Source organism: Falco biarmicus, chromosome 2 (assembly GCF_023638135.1).
Source record: "Falco biarmicus isolate bFalBia1 chromosome 2, bFalBia1.pri, whole genome shotgun sequence".
Lineage (NCBI taxonomy): Eukaryota > Metazoa > Chordata > Aves > Falconiformes > Falconidae > Falco > Falco biarmicus.
This window is the reverse complement of record NC_079289.1, coordinates 14,788,688-14,809,636: the sequence shown is the minus strand read 5'-3', so window position 1 is coordinate 14,809,636 and position 20,949 is coordinate 14,788,688. Positions and strand designations below refer to the sequence as shown.

The following is a 20,949-nucleotide window of genomic DNA, read 5'->3' as shown; positions in this document are numbered from 1 at the left end:
AGCCAAGACCCATGCATGTCGGAAAAATCCAGAAAAGAGAACTATCAGAAGAGAAATCACAAAGGATCCACACCTCTTGTGTCAGCCTGTAGGTAAGGGAAGTGGTAGCATTTGCTCCCTTGCTGGAAATAGCCACAGGGGCGATCTTCTAAAGGAGGGACCTGCAGCAAACTGTTTCCATTCTCAAGAAATGCCACATGGCATGATGCTCAGCTTCACCTCTCAGCCTGTTTGATGTATGTCCCTGGCTTGGGGACTCTACCATATCTGTGGTGGCATGGCTGTCTGCAGGATAACATTTTCTCTAGAATCCTGTGCTAGAAAGGGAAAAGATGTGTGTTTTTCAAAACACCAAAAATGAGATGACGGATTGTTTCCTGGACAGGCCCTCAGACTTCTCACTTTTCCTCAAGTCTTTTCTATTTTCACCTTCTTTCTGACTAGTGTCTTTGCAGACAGCTTTAAAACAGAGAAAAATTAGGAGGGTGAGGAACTGAGCTAGCAGTGAAGCAGCAATCAGCGCTGACCTCTGCCCTGGACCTCTTTTATTTAGTGGTGATACCTTTACTTCTCAGGTAGAACTTCTGAAGCCTACTCCTGTAATGCTGCTCTCCTGTGCAGCTGCTCACAGTACACATCTTGCTGTGGCTCTCCTTTCTCCATGGAATAACTCAGATTTATTACACAGTGGACTGTCATGTGGGAATAAGGAGCAGCCTTGTTCCATGGAGGCTTTACCAACATGTTAGCTACACATGGCTCCCTCACCTTGGCATGTGAGTAGACGTTGGATAAAATGGACTGATAAAACACAAACTTTGTTGGTTTAAAAGTTTGGAGATGTGTTATTATCTTCATGAATATAAATGCTTCATTTCCACCAAGTGATGTGGCAGCCACAGTTATCCTCAGCACGTGAGGAGGGGATGTGCCTATTATTTTGATTGCACATCTGATCTCCCATGGGGGCTAGTGACATTAATCAATAGAATACTTAATAAACTCTTACATGTTAGGGCTGTAATTTCGTGCTTTAAAAAAAATCAGTGGGCACAGCTCTGGCTGAACTTTTACAGGATGTTTCCAGATGGATCAGCTGGCAGAAACAGGAAATAATCCACTGTCGTTTACAGCTAATATGCTGATTTATTAATTTTCATGTTCACCTAAACCCCAAGTAGCTCAGCTTTAGCTATGAAATGAACCACAGGACCTCACTTCATGAATGTGAGATTTTAATTAAAGACATGGGGGCTGTATTTAAAAGTGTGTAATTGCATATTCTTTCCTCTAAAGGAAAAGGAAAGGGCAATATATCTGTTTGTTTAATAAGGGCTTAGAGTGAAAAGCAAGAGGAGATGGGCCTAACTAGAACAATTCTCCACTTTGCAGTCCCTTGTTTAATATCACATCATCCACTAGCTGGCCTGATGCAAAACTTCTTAAAGTTACGAAGAAATAAAATTGCAAAGGCTGTTACATGGCCCTTTGCCTTTCAGATTATGGAGAGCTTTGGCTCTCCATTGGTTCAATGCATTAGTACAAGTCCATACAAAGCAGGAACAAAAACTTTGTGCAGTATCATTGCATCTTGTATGTATTACAGAAGTGCATCAGGGGTCCCTCCAGAGGTTTGAAACAGCAAGACTGAATTTGCAGGCTCTACTTTGTACTGCTCAAGGCTCACTTTTTCATATCTAGACATCTAGACACTGTTTATCAAAATTATAGAACTTTCAATATTTGTGAGGTTAATTCTGTCAGGTGCCTGAAGTAGAAGGTAGATACTGAAATTAAAAAAAACTGATTCTGTATCACCCATGGTGGCAATCATTAAAAAAAACAACAAAGAAACCTTTATAAAAGATCTAATTAATTTTGAAACCTGTTGGCCTCCCTCTTTCTCCCAGATGTTTATTTCTATTTCCTTTTATATCTGCACCTATTTCTATACTGTGTGTATTCTAATTCATATTTATTCTTGTGCTGATAGGCTGTGTCTACACCTGCAAACTAAACAGGGACAGGCAGACAAGGCACCAGCCTGAGCATGGTCATACAGTTATGCATAGCATTAAATCGTTAGCAGTATCTGTGGTGAAGTGTTGACTTGGACAATTAGGCTGCCCCAAAATACACCCAGGAATATGCTGGTGCATGGCCAGGGATGGTTCCTAGGAGGTGTATGGATGCAGCCACAGTCTGAAGGGTGACAATGTTCGAGTGTGCAGATGTGATTTTTTTTGGCCAGTTGACTTCAAGGGTAAACAATGGCTGGCTTGTTTTATTTGCTAAAAAACCAAAAACCCCCAAAACCCAAACAACATCCCACCCCCCCCCCCCCCCAAAAAAAAAAAAAAAAGATGTAGCATCATTGTCCTTTACCTTTACAAGCTCTTTACCATCTCTAATAATTTCCCTGATTTACAGACAGTATCTTATTCAAACTTAGCCTTTTTTTACTGGGACAAAAGAAACAACCTTTTCTAGTTTCTACTGATTTCCTGATGACCATGCTAGTTCTTTGAACCTATACTACTCTCAGTTCTTTGTGGAGCATGAGCAACCAGAACCGTAGATAAGTTTTTAGCAAAGCTTTGTGGCAGTTTTGCCAGAATGACAGAATGATGCCCTGATAGAAATTAGAGTCTGTCTTGTCTGTAGGTTCTAGCTGTTAGGTCCCCATTTTGTAATGGATTGGCTTGTTACTTCTCCTTATATGACTGATATAACACTTGTGTGTCTCCAGTCCTCTAAATTACATTTTTCTTTTACATTATTCAGATCCTTCTTTGTATTGACAATGCATCCAGGAGTTGTAATAACAGCAATATCATAAGCAGCTCTCCTATTAACATTATGAATATTAGATATATATGATCCTTAAGAAGCTCTATCAGTAGCCTTTCAAGACTTTCCAAGACTGGTGGTAAATGCAGATTTTTTTTCTGCACGTATATACAAATATTTGCATTTTCTTTTTGATAGATTAACCAAAATTTATTTTCACCAACTGTTTTTTGTTTTCAATATTTTGGAATGGAAAAGATCTTGTCCCATGTCCTTGAGGTCTCACCATCCATGGCAGTCATGAATAGAAAACCAGGTTAAATCTCATTTATGGTACATTTGAATAGCAAATTATGCATTGCTTAAATTGGAAAGGGTTGTATTTCTGAGCACTTGACAATACCAGAAGCTTTCACTACAGATGTAAAAATTAGCAGACTTTCACATTCATTTAGGTACCCTATGTCATCTTATTTATTCAAAATAAATTATGACATATTTAATTATTGTTGATCCATTCCTTGATTATCTTTAATACCAACACCTTATTTATTTTACATTTTTTCCTGCTTTATATACTTTCCTATCTTTTTTCACCTTAATTTTTGGCAGTACTTGTATTATTCTTAGCCTTTAAATTATTTTGATTTTATTATGTATGCTTTTAACTTATTCTGAATATCTTTTAGTTAGTACATCTCTAGATCCTCAGAGGTAACATACTTCCTTAGAAATGTACCATTTCTTGCAGTCAATTTATTTTACACATTTGGCTCATACACATTCCAAAACACTTTCATTTCTAGTTTCAACTGTTAATTCCAGCTTATTAAATAATTTCCTGCTTTTTAATGATGACTTGTTCCACTGTTATTTGTTATGATCAGTTTTTCTATTGTGTCTTAACTATTCATCAAAACAAAACTATAGTACCATTATTTCTTCTCAGTCAGTGCTGGATAAATAATCTGCTAATGATCACAGCTGGAACACAAGGTCATTAGTCATGTTTACTGTCCGAACTACTCTGAACAGCTAAATTGTCTCATAATTTACAGTGTGCTGTAAATTTATCTAAAATTGGTAAGGTGTTTCTCAGCAGCAAAATTAGTCCGGGTAATCAGCAGCTGACCTCTAGTTCTACCCCCGGTTTCATTATTTGCCCTTTTCCAAAATGACACAGAACCCAAGGGTATTATGTTTTATCCAAACTGGTTTTGTATTTCCTGACATGTTATCATATCATCAGTATGTTATGACATCCAACCATTTTTACTTTTATTTTGTCTTTCTTATGTAGCTCATAGTTGGTCTAATCATGCTTGCTACATCAAGCCTACTTGGCCATTTCTTTTATCAGGACAGCCTTTTCCATCTTCTTGCAGTCATACCTGTACACTCTCATATTTCCTTCTCCATTCCTGTATTTCTGATTTTCCCAGTGTTCCTCTTTCAGTGAATTAAAACCACCCATAGAGATTGCACGTGATTTCCCTCATACTGAGGGCTTGTATTAGTAGCCTTGGCATTTGTAGCCCCTCAGTATTTAAGTGGAAAGTAGTCATCAAAAAAACCCTCCAAAGAATATATAAATGTTAAAACAAATGGTGGTTAACACTGCTTTTGTTCATTATTTTCAATACGTTGTGGCTTTACAATTTTTATTCTCTATGGATCAAAGTAATCTGTGCCTGCGCTGAAGTTCAGTGCTTTGTTTTGATATGTTCTAGCGTGAGTCTGATACCACTATTTTCCTGGAAGAATGCACAGTCAGAAGATTTGTCCCTGCTCTGTTCATGCTCTTTTTCAGCCTCAGGCCTGCACTTTGCAACCTTTCTTCTGGCAGGCAGCCTAACTTGCTGTGCTCTCCATGTGCTCTGGTGTCTCTTTCTCTTATTAAAGAGTTCCTTTATGAAAGATTCAGGCTGGTCTTTCCCTGGTGCTGGAACATGTCTACTGTGCCCTTCTGTTCTGCCTTCTGGCTGAAAATAATCGTGAATCTTTTTTTCTGTCCTGCATCTTCTGTGTATCATCCTCATTCCCTCTTCAGAACCGGTCCCTGACTCTCATCATATCTTTTACTTCACTAAAACATCTGACCTCTCTTTTCTTCTCTCCTTCATGGTTTGCTTTCTTCCCTTCCTAAGGTCTCCAGGAAAGACTCCTTCAAATTTTTCTGCTGCACTAAGCCATCTTTTCCAAAAGGTCACATCTGCTTTTTTTCCTCCTGTGCTATTCAGCTGGTTTTGTACAATCTTTTTATCTGCTTCTACATTCTGTTCTCTGTTCTTCTACTACATTCATCTGCATCTTTAGCTCTTGGAGTATGCCTTTATCTGTATCCTGGTGATATTTCCCATGAAGTCAAAAGGCCAATGAAGAAGAAATGTCTTAAAATATCTATAACCAGTCAGGCCTTTTCTCCTCTTCAACTTTCGGTTATCACCATCACTGATCCCTCAGTAAACATTGGTATCATTATCTTCCAAATATCTGACTTAGGGAATGAAATAAAAATATTAGCCCCCCTACTTATGAACAAGCACTTGGTGTTTTGCTTGTGTTTTCTGAGATTCTTTACTCAGAAGGTGGTTTTTAAGCCTTTTGCCTCAGTCAGAGACACTTCATGTAATCAGGGAGCAGTCAGTTGTGTTCACAGAGGGGAACATTTTACTCAGAGCCACCTGCCCAGCTGTTTGCCTAGGCACAACTCAGAGTCACCACAAAGGGACTCAGAATGCAGATCAGAGAGTACAGAATATGCAGTCATACTCATGTAGAAAAGAAAGAGATAAATTCCTCGTCCAGAACCTGTCCTGTGAAAACTCGTTTTTTTTTCCTGGGTGCTTAGCAGAGGTAACAGGGTTTAGACTTTCTTAGACAAATTTGTTGTCCCAGTAAACAACTGTAGATCCATCTGTAGATGTGAGAAACCTTTTAATATGTAACATAAAGTTTCCTTCACTTTTAATAAATTTATCCTAGACCTTTATTGTAAATGTTTGCAGAGCAGTGAATTGAGTGTGTGATGAAAAGCGATTAAGCTAAGGGTTTACTGGATCACCCCTAGGACCATAATATATTGTACTGTCAATCTTTATTTAATATCTCCTCTTTGATAAAAATCCTTGAGAAAATGTGCCTCCAGTTGTTTAGCTTTTTAAATGTGATAGTCCACAAAAACAGATCTCCCTTTTTTCATAGCAAGCTGAAGTGTCTATTGTCCTCAGTTCCCATATTGCCCAGAACTTAACTGTATTAAACTGTTTTGTTATTCCTTTAAATTTTCAGTATAGCACCTAGGGTTATTCTGGAGAAAAGCTTTTTATAAATTAATTTTTCACTGTATTGTCACAGCATCTCATATTTTTTCCTCAAATGTAAGTCTTATTAGCCCCACAGAATTCCTCTCACCAAAGGAAAGTCTAACGTACAGACACATACAGAGACTGAATTAGCAAAGCTATGATGGGTAGGTACTTTCAGGTAACTGAATTGTAACCAGAAAAGTTGTTTTCTAGAGACAGTCTCTGGGAGCACAGAGAAAAAGTCAATTTTAATAGTTCTATTAAGGTAATTTGTAAAGTTCATATTTTAAAAGAAATGTTAGAAAAATCAATTTGTATGTAACTGATTATTCCATTTCCAGTCTTGTCCAAATAACAAGCAAAGGACTACTTATAATTCATCATGCAGCTTTTTTTAAAATAGCTTTTGCTATTTAAAAATAAAAAAATCCATCAAGGTTTGACCTCCCTTCCCTTGCAAAACTCTATTTGTATTGAACTTTCTGATTAGAGTATGAAATTGTTAAATAATAAACAAATCACCATCGGTCTCACAGTATCATTTTCCATTGAGGAACAGGGAAGTCAACTGTAAAATTTCTAAGTTGTACTGGACAATTTTTACATTTGGTAATGCTGATCCAAACAGTGTAACACAAACAAATTACTGGAACTGCTTTTAACAAAACCAGCATTTCCAACCTCTATAATTACTGTGAAAGAATAGTAGTAGATAATCTCTGCTACACCATGGCTCCAAAACTATGTATTTATTGTGGGCTAATATGGAATAATATTTAACATTTTCCAGCTTCACATAAAATACCATTATCTTCACACTACAGTTTTGTAGACATAGTATAAAATTCCCCCCATCTGCATTAGGACTGTACTTATTTTATCCTCTTAACAGGAGACAGTGGAATAACTCAAAGTGCAGTAAAGAAGAACTGAAGTAAATGACTTCAAATAATGGGGCTGCTCAAAATATTCCTGTGGATAACACTTATTTACCTTTTGTGTGCATGGAAATTTCCATACGCTAGTTCCTTTCAATACAGGACTTCTTTCACTAGTACACATTAGTGTTTTTTGTTTTTTTTCCCCCACAAAACACTGTTGATCGTTATATCAAATGGACATAGAATTTCTCGAGAAATATTTTTGATTTGCTCTTCTGAACTATTGCTATAATTCACACTGAATATTTTGACATTAAAATAAATTCAAAACCTTTATACTAATGAACTAAAAAAGAGAGAAAATAATAGAAAAATTAACAAAAATAAGAACAAAATTGCATTCTGTGTACTTTTAGTATCCATTAGCCAGGAAATGGACATTCACAAGTGATTTTATTTAGTCTTTGAGCTGTTGATTAACCCATCAAGAAAGTAGCATGAACTTCAGAAACATTAGAAAATATCTGCCTTTCTTTGCTCATTGTTACAGCAGCCCAGCCTGAAGTTAAGATTACAGATTTCATATTAGGCACGAATCTTCATTAAAAGAGAAATTTTTTTCTGTTTTGTTTTTGATAGGACTGATGTGGTTTGAAATGTATTCCTGAACTTTGCCACTTGTTTTTTGGGTAACCTTGGCAAGTTAGTTCATCTCTTTCTCTGCAAAACATGTTTCATGTTACTTGGCACTTCCGCAAAGAATTTTGGTATTTTATATTGAAAAAAGCATGATATAAAAGGACATATTATATAAAAACAGCTTAATATAGTTCATAACATAAAAGTTAACTTCATGTTGAACTGACCTCCTTCAGCTGAGCAGATGACCACTATAGGGCTGAAGGGACCATCTCCTTTGTTGTTGTAAACACCAACTTTCACCTCAAAGGGAGTCAATGGTGGCACACTTTCATCTCTGTAGATGAATTTTGAGGCATCTGAAGATGTCACCATTTTTTCCTTCCAGCCACGTGTTCCATTGGGTCTGAAGGCTACAATATATCCAAATCCTTCTCCATTCTGAAACTCTTCTGACACTGGCTAAAAAGTAAAGTTCAGGTAATGATTAGACATAGTTTTACTAATTTAGAAAGCAGTCAGTCAGTGGCTGACCATGATCTATCTGGCTGCTTGTGTGAGGGTGATGCCTTGAGATTTTACTTATCATGCCTAGGGACAATTGCTTCTGAAGAGGAACCTTGTAAGGGTTTCCTCATCTAATGAACCATAGTTAGGCCACTGTCCTAGGAACGAGCTCTTGGTTTCCAAAAGATTTTTTCTTCTATATCTCCCTCGTTGTGTTTAATGCTTTAACCAGTAGTCTATCAATGGAATAACCCCTTCCAGTGACCATGTTAAAAATATAGAGCAACATATTGTTAAAGGTTCCTAAAATGCGATGTGAGTGACGCTGAACTACAGTGGGACTCTTGGGTTTCAGGTGCTAGCCTGTCTAATTTCTGTATCCAAACAGGGTGTCAGGACTTAGGGATTTAAGTCTAGTAATCAATTTGAGACTTAGGTTATAATGTAATAAATCTAGTTGTTCTAACTGTCAAACTGAGTCTTTGTGGGAAAAAAAAAATCTCATTTGCTTTTCTTTTCTCAGAGGATCTGTGAAATTAGCCTCTTATATTGGGACACATCTGCCACAAGCAGGCAGTTAGCAAAGGGGTTTAGGTGTTTAGAGGCTGAGCAAAAGCTAAATCTTACATGTCCGGCTGAAGGAATGGAATTTTTCATGCTAATTTACTGCCTGTATTTCTTGTAAAGTCAATGGACTAGATGAGGAATGAGGTTGTATTTAACGGCTGTGAGCATATTAGGCCTATGCAAAATGTCATAAAAGGGTGTCTAAACTCCCTCGCCTCACATGCCCACCCTAGATCTGCAGCTAATGAACATCTGAATCAGAGCAGGGGCACAGGGGACACAGAAGCCTCTCTCCTCCACACTGCAAGTGACTGTCTCACCACCAGGCACCTCACCCACAGACACCTTCTCTGCCCATCTTTCTGAAGCTGTGCACTGTGCATCCAAGGGAAAAAAAAATAATCATGACTCTAAAGGCAGAGGAGGAAAAAACAAGACAGACTTTGTCAACTATTGATTTGAGTTGGAAAGGAGAAGCCTGGCATCTCTTTGCAATACTTATGGAGCTGGCAGTAGACAGTCACTATAAAAAAAGCCAGAAATATAAGAGAAGTAGCAGAAGCCTTGAATTTCACTGCAAATGCTAAATGCACAGTCTGTGATTAAAGCTGTGTGAATAAAATTTTGTTGAACCTGCTGAGTATAATCCAGGAGCCTAGGCAGGTTAGTCTTTTGCTGAATTCCCAGAGACCCATATACCATCCCAGTACCTCTTCAGACTTCAAAGTACTTTGTTGAATTCCTATTGCCTGTGTAAGTCCAATACAACTTTTTTGGATCGTGCAAAAGCACAGACCAACTGTGCTGGAGCTATGCTAATTTACACGGTGGTTGTGCCTTATGGAAATGCAGTGGCTACACCACAGACCACAGAAATCTGCAGTGAGTTCAAGTGTTATCCATTGCAATAGGATAAGTTCTTCAGCAGAAATTCCAACACTTACTTTTAATTACATGTTTTTGTGTTTTGTTCTATATTTTTACCATTTCTTGAAGAGGCAGTGACTGTAATTGGAAATAGTAGCAATCTTTCAAACAATATTTTTCAAACAATTTTCAATCAAAAAAATCTTTAAATTAAAAAATGTAAATATGCCCACTTCACAATTTATATTCTACACAGATGAAATGCTATGATGTTTTTGTAATCTTAATTTGATTAGTGACTTTATGAAGTTTAAGAAGTTTGTGAAACAAAAGTACGCTGAAAGTATTAACACTAGGAAGAACAGCATTAGATATTCATGGAAACAAGGAGCTAATCAGAAACAAAGGGGAAGGTTTGACACCTCCCGCCTTATTGGCAGTTTGCAGTCCTTAGCTAGAAGAGAAAAAGCATCACCTGGCTTTTGTGGTAAAAAGTCGGTGTATCCTGAAAGTTGTGTTGTAGGAATTGCTAATTCATGACTGTGTGTTTTATCTGTATTGCAGGATGGGACGCTCATGGGTCTATGGTTTCTTTTGGAAGGACAATTCAACCCTTGACAAAGAGGGAGATATAACACACTTCAGTAGTCTCCCATTCAAATCATCTGGGGAGCACTATAAAGACAGTTAATATGAGTACTACATACTAATATATGATATTAAGGACTGCGATTAAGCCAGTTTACATCAGATACAGATCTAGCCACCTGATGGTTTTGTTTGGGATTCAGCAAGTTCTCTCCCAATAGGAGAGATGCTGCTGTTCATATTAATAGACTATAAAGCAAATTGAAATCAGATCTGTCTCAACTGCCTCAGGTAGCTGGTATCGGAGAAGGCAGATGTGCCAACAGAAGACAGCCTGTTTAGATGTCCTAAAATTTGCCATTTTAAGCAGTTAGCCAGAATTCTGTGTGTCTTTTGCCATCTGAATATCTCCTCAAGTTGACTAGACTAAAACTTCTTTCATTAAACCCCCATGTCTTTACTTGATGTCATTTTTCTTGGTTGTGTGTGTGTATATATTTTCTGAATTTGAAACTCTTCATAATGAATCTAGAAGTTTTGAAAATCCCTCAAGAAAAGTCTCTGTTCTACTGTGTTATTTATGGTTAGCAGAGAAGGTAACTCCCACTCATCCAGTTGCCCACTGGCATGGTCACACAGCTGTGTTGCATCTTGCATCACAAATATCTTCTCAAATACACGTTGATTTCAGGTCTTTAGTTTTATATTTTTATGAAATACATAAAAAATAATTGTTTCTTAATTTAAATAATAATAAAAAAGTTATAAGCTTTTCCTTCTGTTCCCTTAACTATTATTTCACCTGGTTTAGCATTTACATAAGATCCAGAAAAGTTAAGTCAACCCAAGCAGTAGATCAGGAAGAAGACTTAATGAATTAGCACAACTTTGGAGCTGTTACCATAATGCCCTCTACTCAAACCACGTGAAAATGCACATCACTTTGAAAGTTTAACACATCTTTAAAGAACAGTACTTTGTTTTCATGTCTTGCCAAGGTTTGCTGTAAGGAAACCCCAGTACAGTACTCTTTATTTTGCCCTCAAAGAAGTAAACATGAAATCAGAAAAGTCCCTTACCTCCCATGCTATTACTAATTCATGTCGCCTTCCACTTCTACCACTTACATTAGCTGGAGGTGTCTTTGGCACTGTGAGTGAAAAGGAAAAAAAAAACAAACAACAAAACAAAACGTCCAAGTTATTGAAGTTTTCCCCACAGTAATAAGTTGCTGCAGAAGACATGAGTCTGATAAATCAGAACAGAAATAACAAACACAGCACCCTGTGGTAAAGAAAATTTGCTTTCATTTCACAGAATTCCACAGTCAAGCTGGTAAACTCAAGCAGAGCGTAAGCTGATAAGAAAAATAATATTGGAATAAAAAGCTGTTTAAACACTATGCCTTCTTCAGATTAGTCAAAACTTCAATGTACAGATCATCTAAGAGATAAAACAGGAATTATCTTGTAAACATTTGTATTTTTTGAATATACAAATCAAAATCAGATACCAGGAAACCTGACATATTTCAGAATTCAGGTAAAATCTTAGGACATAAATAATATGTCTCTACTATTTCTCAGGTCAGTAGTGATTTATAATGTTTTAGTAATTGTAGATCTATTCTTATATGCTTTAACAGGCAGCCAATTTTCAGAAATTTTAAAGTAATCATCCTTAAACACCCTTTATAATTTCCTGCAAAATGCTAGAAGCAGTACTACCCAGTTCTTCAAAAACTGACACCGCCATCATGGCTTTAAAAGCACATATGAGCAGCTGATGAAATTCTTTAAACGAAATTGTAAGTATCATCATCAGAGTGAATTTGGTTATCATATTTTGTAAACCCCCAAATCTTAATTCTTCCATTGGAGTTGTGTAATTTTTTTATCTTAGTGCCTCTAATGGTGCTCCTAAAATGACTAATGTCTTGAGTTTATTTACTGTGAGCAGGTAATGCTTGTATTCTTTATTTGATTAAATATATCCAAAGATAGAGACTCTTCCTTACAGAAGCACATAGGTCCTTGGTAGAAATGCGGTGTAAGGCAGTAACTGTTAAGGCCTTATTGCATGCTGTTTAGCTTATTTATTGAGTAGCATTGTGCCTTTGAACTATACGAATAAAGATACCTTTAAATAAATGTACATGGTCCTCTCCGTTTCCCATGTTGATCATTAACAGCTGAAGTTCAATAAAAGTGCAGTTTTTACTAGGTCCTGGAAGTTCACATAACATTTTAGAATTTGTTTGTCTAATGTCTTTTTGAACTCTGAACTCCTCTTTAGAGGACATAAGCCCAGTTCTGTTTTTTCTCATAAATGATGCAAACCCACAAAGCTTATGAATTTCTTCTGATAGACACTGTTGGAAATGAGCCCTTTTAGCTGTAGTTCTTACCAGACTGATAGGGGAGGTTTCTCATGTGTGAAACATCTCTCTACAGTAAACCTGGGTTTATCTGGCAAACACAGTGCCTTCGACTTCCTTCCTTCCATCCTTCCTTCCTTCCTTCCTTCCTTCCTTCCTTCCTTCCTTCCTTCCTTCCTTCCCTCCCTCCCTCCCTCCCTCCCCACATGCTAAATGAGAACTTTCATAGTTACTTTCTGCTGAAAGCTCTTGACTTCTGTGTAATCAGATGATCTAATTGCTTTGCAGTTTAACATTAGCTAGTGGGAAACCAGGTATCCATGCTGAGCTTGTAGTTCAGACTCTTCCCCTAATGGATGCAGAGCTTTGGGGTGGTTCCCTCCATCCAAAGATAACTGTCTAAACAGCGAGAAAAATTGTTTGGACTCTATTGACTGGAGACATGAACTGGTTTAAACTGAGACCTAATCTTTACATAGCAATAATTTAATCACATTTTTCTTTCAGAAACAGAATTGCCCTCTGGATTAAAAAAAAAATACAAACATCCAAACCCCAAAGAATAAAAACAATCAGTGTGCAACACTGGGATGAATGTTCTACAGTGAAAAGATGTGGATGAAGAATCATCTGCCAGTAAATTAACATGCAAAAATTATGATGCCATCTCTAATGGAGCGTATTTAAACCTTGTTTAGCATCCATTTTTCTCTTGCCTTTCCAAGACATTTTTGGGTAATTTATAAAGGTAAATGAAGTTTTTATGTAGGTGCCACATAACTGATGAGAAAGCATGCAGCACTTCTTTGAAGCATCCAGTGTGATGGACTTATTTAACCTGCAGTGTCCTCTTTCTAGAGTGTTCTTGTTAACAGATTTGCAGACAGAAGCCCTAATTAAATGAATAAGCGCTAAAAGAATAAAACTGTCAAAACGATGAATTTCTTTTGCACCGAACTAAAATGTACATTCACACAGTGAAACTCTCAAATGAATAACCATTAAAAGAATAAATGTGTCAAAGGAATAAATTTTCTCGGCACTGCACCAAAGCACATAATACACAGTTATAGGGGGACATTTTGAAATGAGTAACTGTTAAGTGAAGAAAACTATTAAAAGAAAACATTTTTTGCCAGGCACCGAGGTTATATATTAGCAACCCTTTCAGCAGCACCAACTTTATATCAGTGTTATATCTGAATTTACTTACTCATAGCCTAAGTTTATTGCCATGCAATTAGTGACTTCGCAATCTTTAAGTTGTTAATTGTTAGCAGTGACACTCATGAAGATGCACTTGCATCAAATATGCAAGTATGATGATTAAACTTGGCTCCCAGACACAGGATCCATGTGCTTGGAGGACAAGGACATCAGGACCTCTTTTCTTTAATGCTTGTCAAAGCTGAAAAATTCAGTATTGTTTCTTCTGAATAAATACACCTCAACTAGTAGCAAAGAGCTTTTTGCTGTGTTAATGTCTCATGTAATGAGAAGATGAGAGAACGTCATCTACTGGAAAATGAACTAATTGCTCCTTGGCTTAAAACTGGTCTTTAGGATTATAAAATATGACTATGCTTAGTTTGATCGTATGCTTGTATTTCTGCTTAAAGCCTTCTTGTTAGCCCCTTTGCCAGCTATCCTTTGTCACTTGTCCCCTGTTTAATTCTTAGACTTGGGATCAGGTTGGTTCTTTTGTTTTGTTTCTTCAGCCACTGGTAAGGTTGGGACTTAAAAGCCAGGTCTCTCCATTGCTCTCATAATGCGAACAACAAACAGTGCTAAAAACTGTCCCCTGAAAGAAACGGTACTGGATGTAGTTCATAGTAAATAATGGCTGTATGCTGTCGGACACTGATGTTGAAACCTCCACTTAAGGCAAACAAACAAGAATCCTGGAATGGCTTTGCCAGGAATTTGTTTTGAACAGAAACAGCAGGATTTGTTTCTCATTGTTTTCCATTTTTTTGGAAGTACTGTGTCATGCTGAAAATGAAAGTGAAATTAAACACTATTAAAACTTATCTCCCCTAAACCAAACAAATAAAAAACCCTTTAACATTTTCTGTAAGAGCAAGCATGATAAATGTACCCCTCAGCATCCTATGAAGAATTTGATGACATGCTTGAAATATAAATGAAGAAAGGGAAAGGAAATGAAGAAAAAGAAAGAAAGATATGGAAGGGTAAAGCTTGTACATGAAGCCACGGCCAATTGTTTAATAATTTGCATGTCTGTTATCATTACAAGCTACATATGCATGAAAAGCAGTGTTTGTTCTTCAGGAAAAAGTGTATGCACAGAACTGATGTTGCTGAGGGCTTTGTGTATGGGAGCAGTGGTTATAAAGTGCTGAAAAGCGCCGACATTGCCACCTATATATATTAAATCTATATTTAAATGCAAAGTTTGGGGAAGCTTTTCAAAGTGGTATTACCATAGCTATGAAACCATGAACATTTCGGGTAGATGTTAGCTTTTCTTCCAGAGCTCCACTATGTCCAACATTCTGAAAACTGCTTTGTGCTTCAGGGTGCTTAAATTAAGTTTTTGGCTCAGAGATTTAAAAATCCCTCTCCCTTCATTCTGCATGGTTGATGGATTTTCTGGGTTTTTTTTTAATGAAAACTGTAGATTCTGATAGAATGTAAAGATAAGCCCATTCAAAGGTTTTGGGTACTCACTTTTGGGCAAAATATGGACAATTATTAAATATTTCATTTTGATATTATAACAAATGAAACATAGCCATTTGTGTTTTTTTAAAAAAGGTGTAATTTGAATTTTACTTCAGTTTTATGTAAAAATAGACAAAAGTGGAAAGACAAATGAGGATATTTTGTTTTTAACTGTCAGAGATTTTAATTTTTATCCAAAATTGTTATTTTACTTCTAATTCTCCTTATTTTTACTTCAGTGAGTGAACTGAAAAAAATCTTTTAAACTGCTTTAAGCTCTAGATTCCTTTCCTTATAGAAAGGAAAAGAAAATGTTGCAACGAACCTGGAAAAACTGGAAATACTTGAAAACCAGTTAATTCTCTTTTTAACATTCCAACCTTGTAAAGAAATTTTTTAAATGTTGTTGAATGAAAAGTTAATAATTTTAAAGTTTCTGTTTTGTCTTTTCAAGGAAATATCTTTTTTTTTTCCCAGTTCTGTGTGTTTTTTTATTGCAAAGAGATATGACATGTTCTTAATTTTGTAGTGTGTCTTAATTTTTGTGCAGAAAAAAAGTATTTATCAGCCAAGATTATAATTGATTATAGTATTGCTGTAGAAACATGTAGCTAGATTTAGTCCCTGTCCTTCCATTTTGCAGTCTGAATAGGTGAGACAGAGGGAGGACAAAGAGAAGCAAGCCCCTTACTAACCTCCTGTTCTTAGAGTAAGAAATGCTAATGTAAGCTGCCCAAATTTACAAAGTTTTCTGATAAGCAATTGAGTCCAGATTTCCCAAATCCCAGTTCTGTACTTTAACCACAAGGTCTTTCTTAACTGTACTTGAATCCTGAGATATTTTCCACATGGATTTATTTTTAAATAAATTCTGGAACATTGTGTCAAATAAAGCAAAATGAAACAAAATGTTGACATTGTTACACTTTTTGGGGAGATGAATTATTAAACTTGGCTTTGGTCCTTAAGAAAATGTTTGCTCACGGTACAGTTGCAGTTATTTATTTCTTTTAGAGCTTTTTGTATCTTTTAAGCACAGGTATTGTTTGAAAACCAACTCTTCTTAGCTGTGGAAAAGGTATGAACAGGGGGAAAAAGTTTGTTACCAGCTTGGCAGAATTTCCTAATGTAAGGACCAAAGCAACAACACATTCAGCCGTTTTTTCTTCTTGGTTGTTTTCCTTTATGTATCTATATATCTGTATAAATCTCCTGCAGTACACATCTGGGAAACAGAGGGTTCTTAAGTGAAAACCCTTTCACTGTGTGAAAGGCCAGCCCTCAAGTTCTCACCCTCCCAGGAAAACATTTCACATCTCATCTGTTCAGGAATGAAATGTAAAATGTGCCAGCACCTCGGAAGCGGGTGGTGCACTGTATTCAACTATTGGAAAACAGCGATGCCCCAGCTGGTCTCAGGATCAGCATTTTCGTTGTTCTCACTTCCTCTGTATTATTAATATTTGTAATTTAGTAGAAGACAGAATTCAGTTCTATTCACTGATAACATGTAATGCATGGCTGCAGGACTCAGTCTGCATAACCTCCATATCACCACGTACAGGACTGAAATCTCAAATGCTGTGGCATATATGCCAAGGAACCAGTTCCTTAGTTTTCTTGTTATGTCTTTTAATAGCACACACATTTGGATCCTTTGTTAATATATACTGCATATTAGTTTGAGCCTGCAATATTGTGTGTTAATAGCCTATTGTATGTAAATATACCCATGCAGTCAATGGTTACCATCTACTTTCTCTTCTCTTTTTGTTTTTCCTTATGGAAAAGCATTTTTTCTATAAAAGCTTAGTAGCCTTTGTAATCATCTCCAAATGTCTCAGATACAGAGGGTTATTCATTTTTTTTGCAGAGCAAAAATAGTTACAGTAATGGGAAAAGCTGAAACTTCTTTTATACAGGTCAACAAACAAATAAAACACAACTTCGAACGACAAAAAAACCTGAAAGCAAAGCCAGCGTAAAAGATGTAACTTTTTTCCTGGGATGGAGGCATTTCTTGGTATGCTATGAAGAAATTCTAGCGGATAATAAGGGCAACTTAATGGTAAATAAGGACTTATTAAAAATAAAACCTGTGTACAATCTGCTACTAACAGAGTGCATTGTTACCTCATAGAATCAGGTTTGCATGCATGATTAGCAGGTTAAACTTTAATTCTACTCAATTTCTCTCTCCCCATGTTTCCCCATGAATAGATAATGTAATTGATGCTTTGCCCCCAGGCTTCAAATGCCCGACTGCCTTAGTGGAATGCCAGACATGTTTAAATTCATGTTATTGGCTCTTTTCACCTTGTGGACCTGTAAAATATGTATCAAGGCTAGAACTGACAGAAATGCAGCAGCTGGCTATAAGTCAGATGTGCCAGAAAATTGCAGTATTATCCATTTCGATGAAAGTAGCTATGAAAAGCAATCATATTAACTAAATATGAACTAAGTAACAAGATTAGGGTTTAATTAGAAAATTAAAGCAAGTGGAAATCTGTTTATTATTCTGTTGATTTCCTTACACCATCCCGATTATTGTTTCCATGGGTATTTTTAGATAATGGACTAATATAAAATGTTGTTACTATCTTGGGGAAGAAGTGATAAAATAAGTGAGGTGTGGGGAGAGAAAAAGACTTTAGTCTGCAGTCAGATTAGCTTGTTCCATTAAATTACAAATGCTGGTTTCCATTAAAGTATAAAAGAATGGCAGCAGAATCACACATTTGCTGCCTCTGTGGGTTGTCTACACAGCTACCATTCAGCCTGGGGACCTCAACTTTCTGAGGATGAGACACAGTCACCTTCTCTGCTGGGAGACTGATGGTTCTGTAGTTGTACCCAGCGCAGGGGCAGCCTGCCTGTTCTCACTTGTGGGTCACATCTGACATTACTGCAAATAGCCAGGTTACTGTGCCTGGGTCATGAGCAGAGAGGCTGATGCCACGTCCTTTCTGAAATATAACGTCCTTTCACATACATGTCTTCTCAGAATTGAGTTCTATGGTACTAGAACTGTAACCCATGTTGAGAGATTTTCCCTTGAAGCTTTCAGATAAAGGAATAGTAATGGAGAGATTCTGAAAAAAAGAAAAGGATCACTGGGTACACTAAGATAGATATTAATGTGCTAATTTGGAAAACAATATATGAAACCCAATGAAACCTATTGTTAGTTTTCTTGTCTGTTTGACTTTGGCATCTGAAAACTGTGCCAGAGGTGATAATTCCTGCAGTCACTGCCAGCTGTCTCAGAGGGCAGAGCTAAACAGGCTCTGGCCTTCAGGAATATCTGGAGATCAGGGAACAGTGGCTGCCTGAATGAAAAAGATCACGAAGCCTCTGGCATTCTAAGAGTGCCATAAAAATTATAAGCAACATGTTATTTTGCAAAGAATTATGTGTAACAGGGTTTGTTTGGTTTTTTTTTTTTTTCTTTTTTTTTTCCTGTTCTTTGTTTAAAGCAGAATCCATTGTGTTATGGTTCTGACTTTACAACCCTTTGCAGGTTCTAACCTGCAAAGGTTACATCTTAGATGGGAAGTTACATCTTATTGTAACTCCTGTCTTCTCACTCCCTCTATAGAATAAGAAAATGAGACTGCATCAATCTTTTTTATTTAAAAAAACCCCAAACACCAAAAAAACCCCCACACAAACCCCAAACCAATTCACAAGTGAATCAGAAAACAAACTTTTTTTTAAAGAAAGGTCTTTTGAAATTGAGGGGATGGTAACAGACTTCTGCCTTACCACACCGTGTTAAGCAGGCACACCAAATAAATTCAGCTTCAATTTTTCCAAAGGCTGTTAAGTTGTTTTACTGGCACCTGTCTGGATTTCAATGTCATGCTACAAAACACTCCTTCTAACATGACATTTGTGCAGCTGTAACTCCGGTAGCAAAAAGGTATTCCTAACTGGGAGGCTGAAAGTGCAAGTAAACATCTAGTATGGTCTTTTTCCTATTTGAACTAATAACTTACTGATTTGTTATTCAAAAAGACTTTCATTTGTATCAGCTACAGCAGTGTTTATCAGGAGGAGACCCATGCACTGGGGTACAGATCATTGCCACTTGAGTTAAAGACTCTGCTCCTTCTGTGGCAGCAATAGTGGATTATTACCCAGCAACAAATGCCAATCACTGGGTGAAAATACACTGCATCCTGCATGCTTTGTCTGTCTCACAATTTTATTCTTTTTTTACTGATCATTATGATGATTTATCAATTCTTTTTTACAGAGGTAGGATTGTAATGATTTTCCAAAGGAATATTCACAATGGGTGTGCATGAAGAAGATGTTCACTAGAGCTGTAGGAATATGTTTTAGTAAACACAGCCTTTGTTTGGTAAACACTGGGAAAGAAGAAGGAACCCAAACCCTGTGACAGCTAGATGAAATGTTAACATTTTCAAACTTCAACTTGTGAGAAAAACATTCAACCACAGCTTCAATACATGCAGTTGATTAAAATCCTGAACCATCTTTTCAAAAACAGGGAACATATTCATAAATGGGAAAGAACGTATTCCCAGGGGTGCAACCTATTACAGGATAAACTTTTTCCATAATGTTTGTGTCCTTTCTGATATGTACCACCTGAATAAATAGGGAAGCCATTCAAACATTAGGGTCCAGCAGAATTTTCACTGCACATGAAATATTGTACAAAATCAATGAAAGAATGATGGTGGTGAAATATTTTTAAAAAAAAATAATTTGAGATTAAACTAGCTCGTGTTTTTTATTTAATTTTCCTTTCCTCCTTTTCTTAATGGAACAAAGTATGTAGCATATGAAGCTTCTGCTATAAAATTACTGAGTTTCACACTGTGGGGAGCTTGCAGAAGAAGAGGGGAGGGAGAGTTGGAAAGGAAGCATCCTTCCACATGCGTGAATGGAAATCAAATCACTTCAGTGCAGTTCTGTGATTGCACAGTGAAATTTAATATCAGCTAGCAACTACACAGTTATTTAAAACAGAAGTAAATAAATATGTCTTATTACAACTGAAGACAGGTTTATTAGACTTCATCTGAAATAGTGCATCCAATTCTGAGTGCCACAATGAGAAAGGCATTGATCAACAAGAGCAAGTTCAGGAGAGTCCACTGGGATGGTGGGGCTGGAGCACCTGCCTTGTGAGGAGAGACTGGGGGAGCTGGGCTTGTTCAGCCTGGAGAAGAGATGTCTTTGGGGAACCTAACAGCAGCTCCCAGTGCCTATGGGGAGGTCATTGATGAGACAGAGATGGGCTCTTCATAGTGGTGCAGGGCAGAAGGGCACAAGACAGAGGTCATAAGATGAAATAAGGGCAGTTCTTGCTGGATATATTGAATGAAAAATCGTAATGAGTTTAGTTAACAGCTGGTACAGGTTGCCCAGAGGAGATGCACAATCTACCTCCTTGGAGGTTTCAAAGACTGAACTGGACAACACACTGAGCAACCTGCTCTGGGGTCAGTTTACACATCTTTGAGTGGGAGGCTGGACTAGAGACCTCCCGAGATCCCCGCCAGCCCCAATTGTTGAGTTGATTCTGTGGTTCTGTCTAAGAAAATCAGCCTGAACAGTCTGCTGTGAATGTTTATGGGTGGCATACACACATACTGGTGAACTATGGAACTGAGGCACAACATTAACGTATCTTAAAGATAAGAATATTTTTTCAGAAGAAAGGTGGACACATTTTGGCATTACCACTTGTAATTCTTATAGT

General features: G+C 37.0%; 1 protein-coding gene across 4 annotated transcripts in view; it reads right to left on the bottom strand.

Moving 5' to 3' along the window:
* Positions 1-20,949, bottom strand: part of CNTN5 (contactin 5) — a 678,174-nt gene that overhangs the window by 18,502 nt on the left and 638,723 nt on the right. For all 4 annotated transcript variants that reach the window (XM_056329576.1, XM_056329574.1, XM_056329577.1 and 1 more), the window contains 2 exons: positions 11,227-11,297; positions 7,846-8,080 (listed from right to left, as the gene is read on the bottom strand). In XM_056329576.1, the coding sequence (XP_056185551.1) occupies positions 7,846-8,080; positions 11,227-11,297 (306 nt within the window). The remainder of the gene's footprint in view (positions 1-7,845; positions 8,081-11,226; positions 11,298-20,949) is intronic.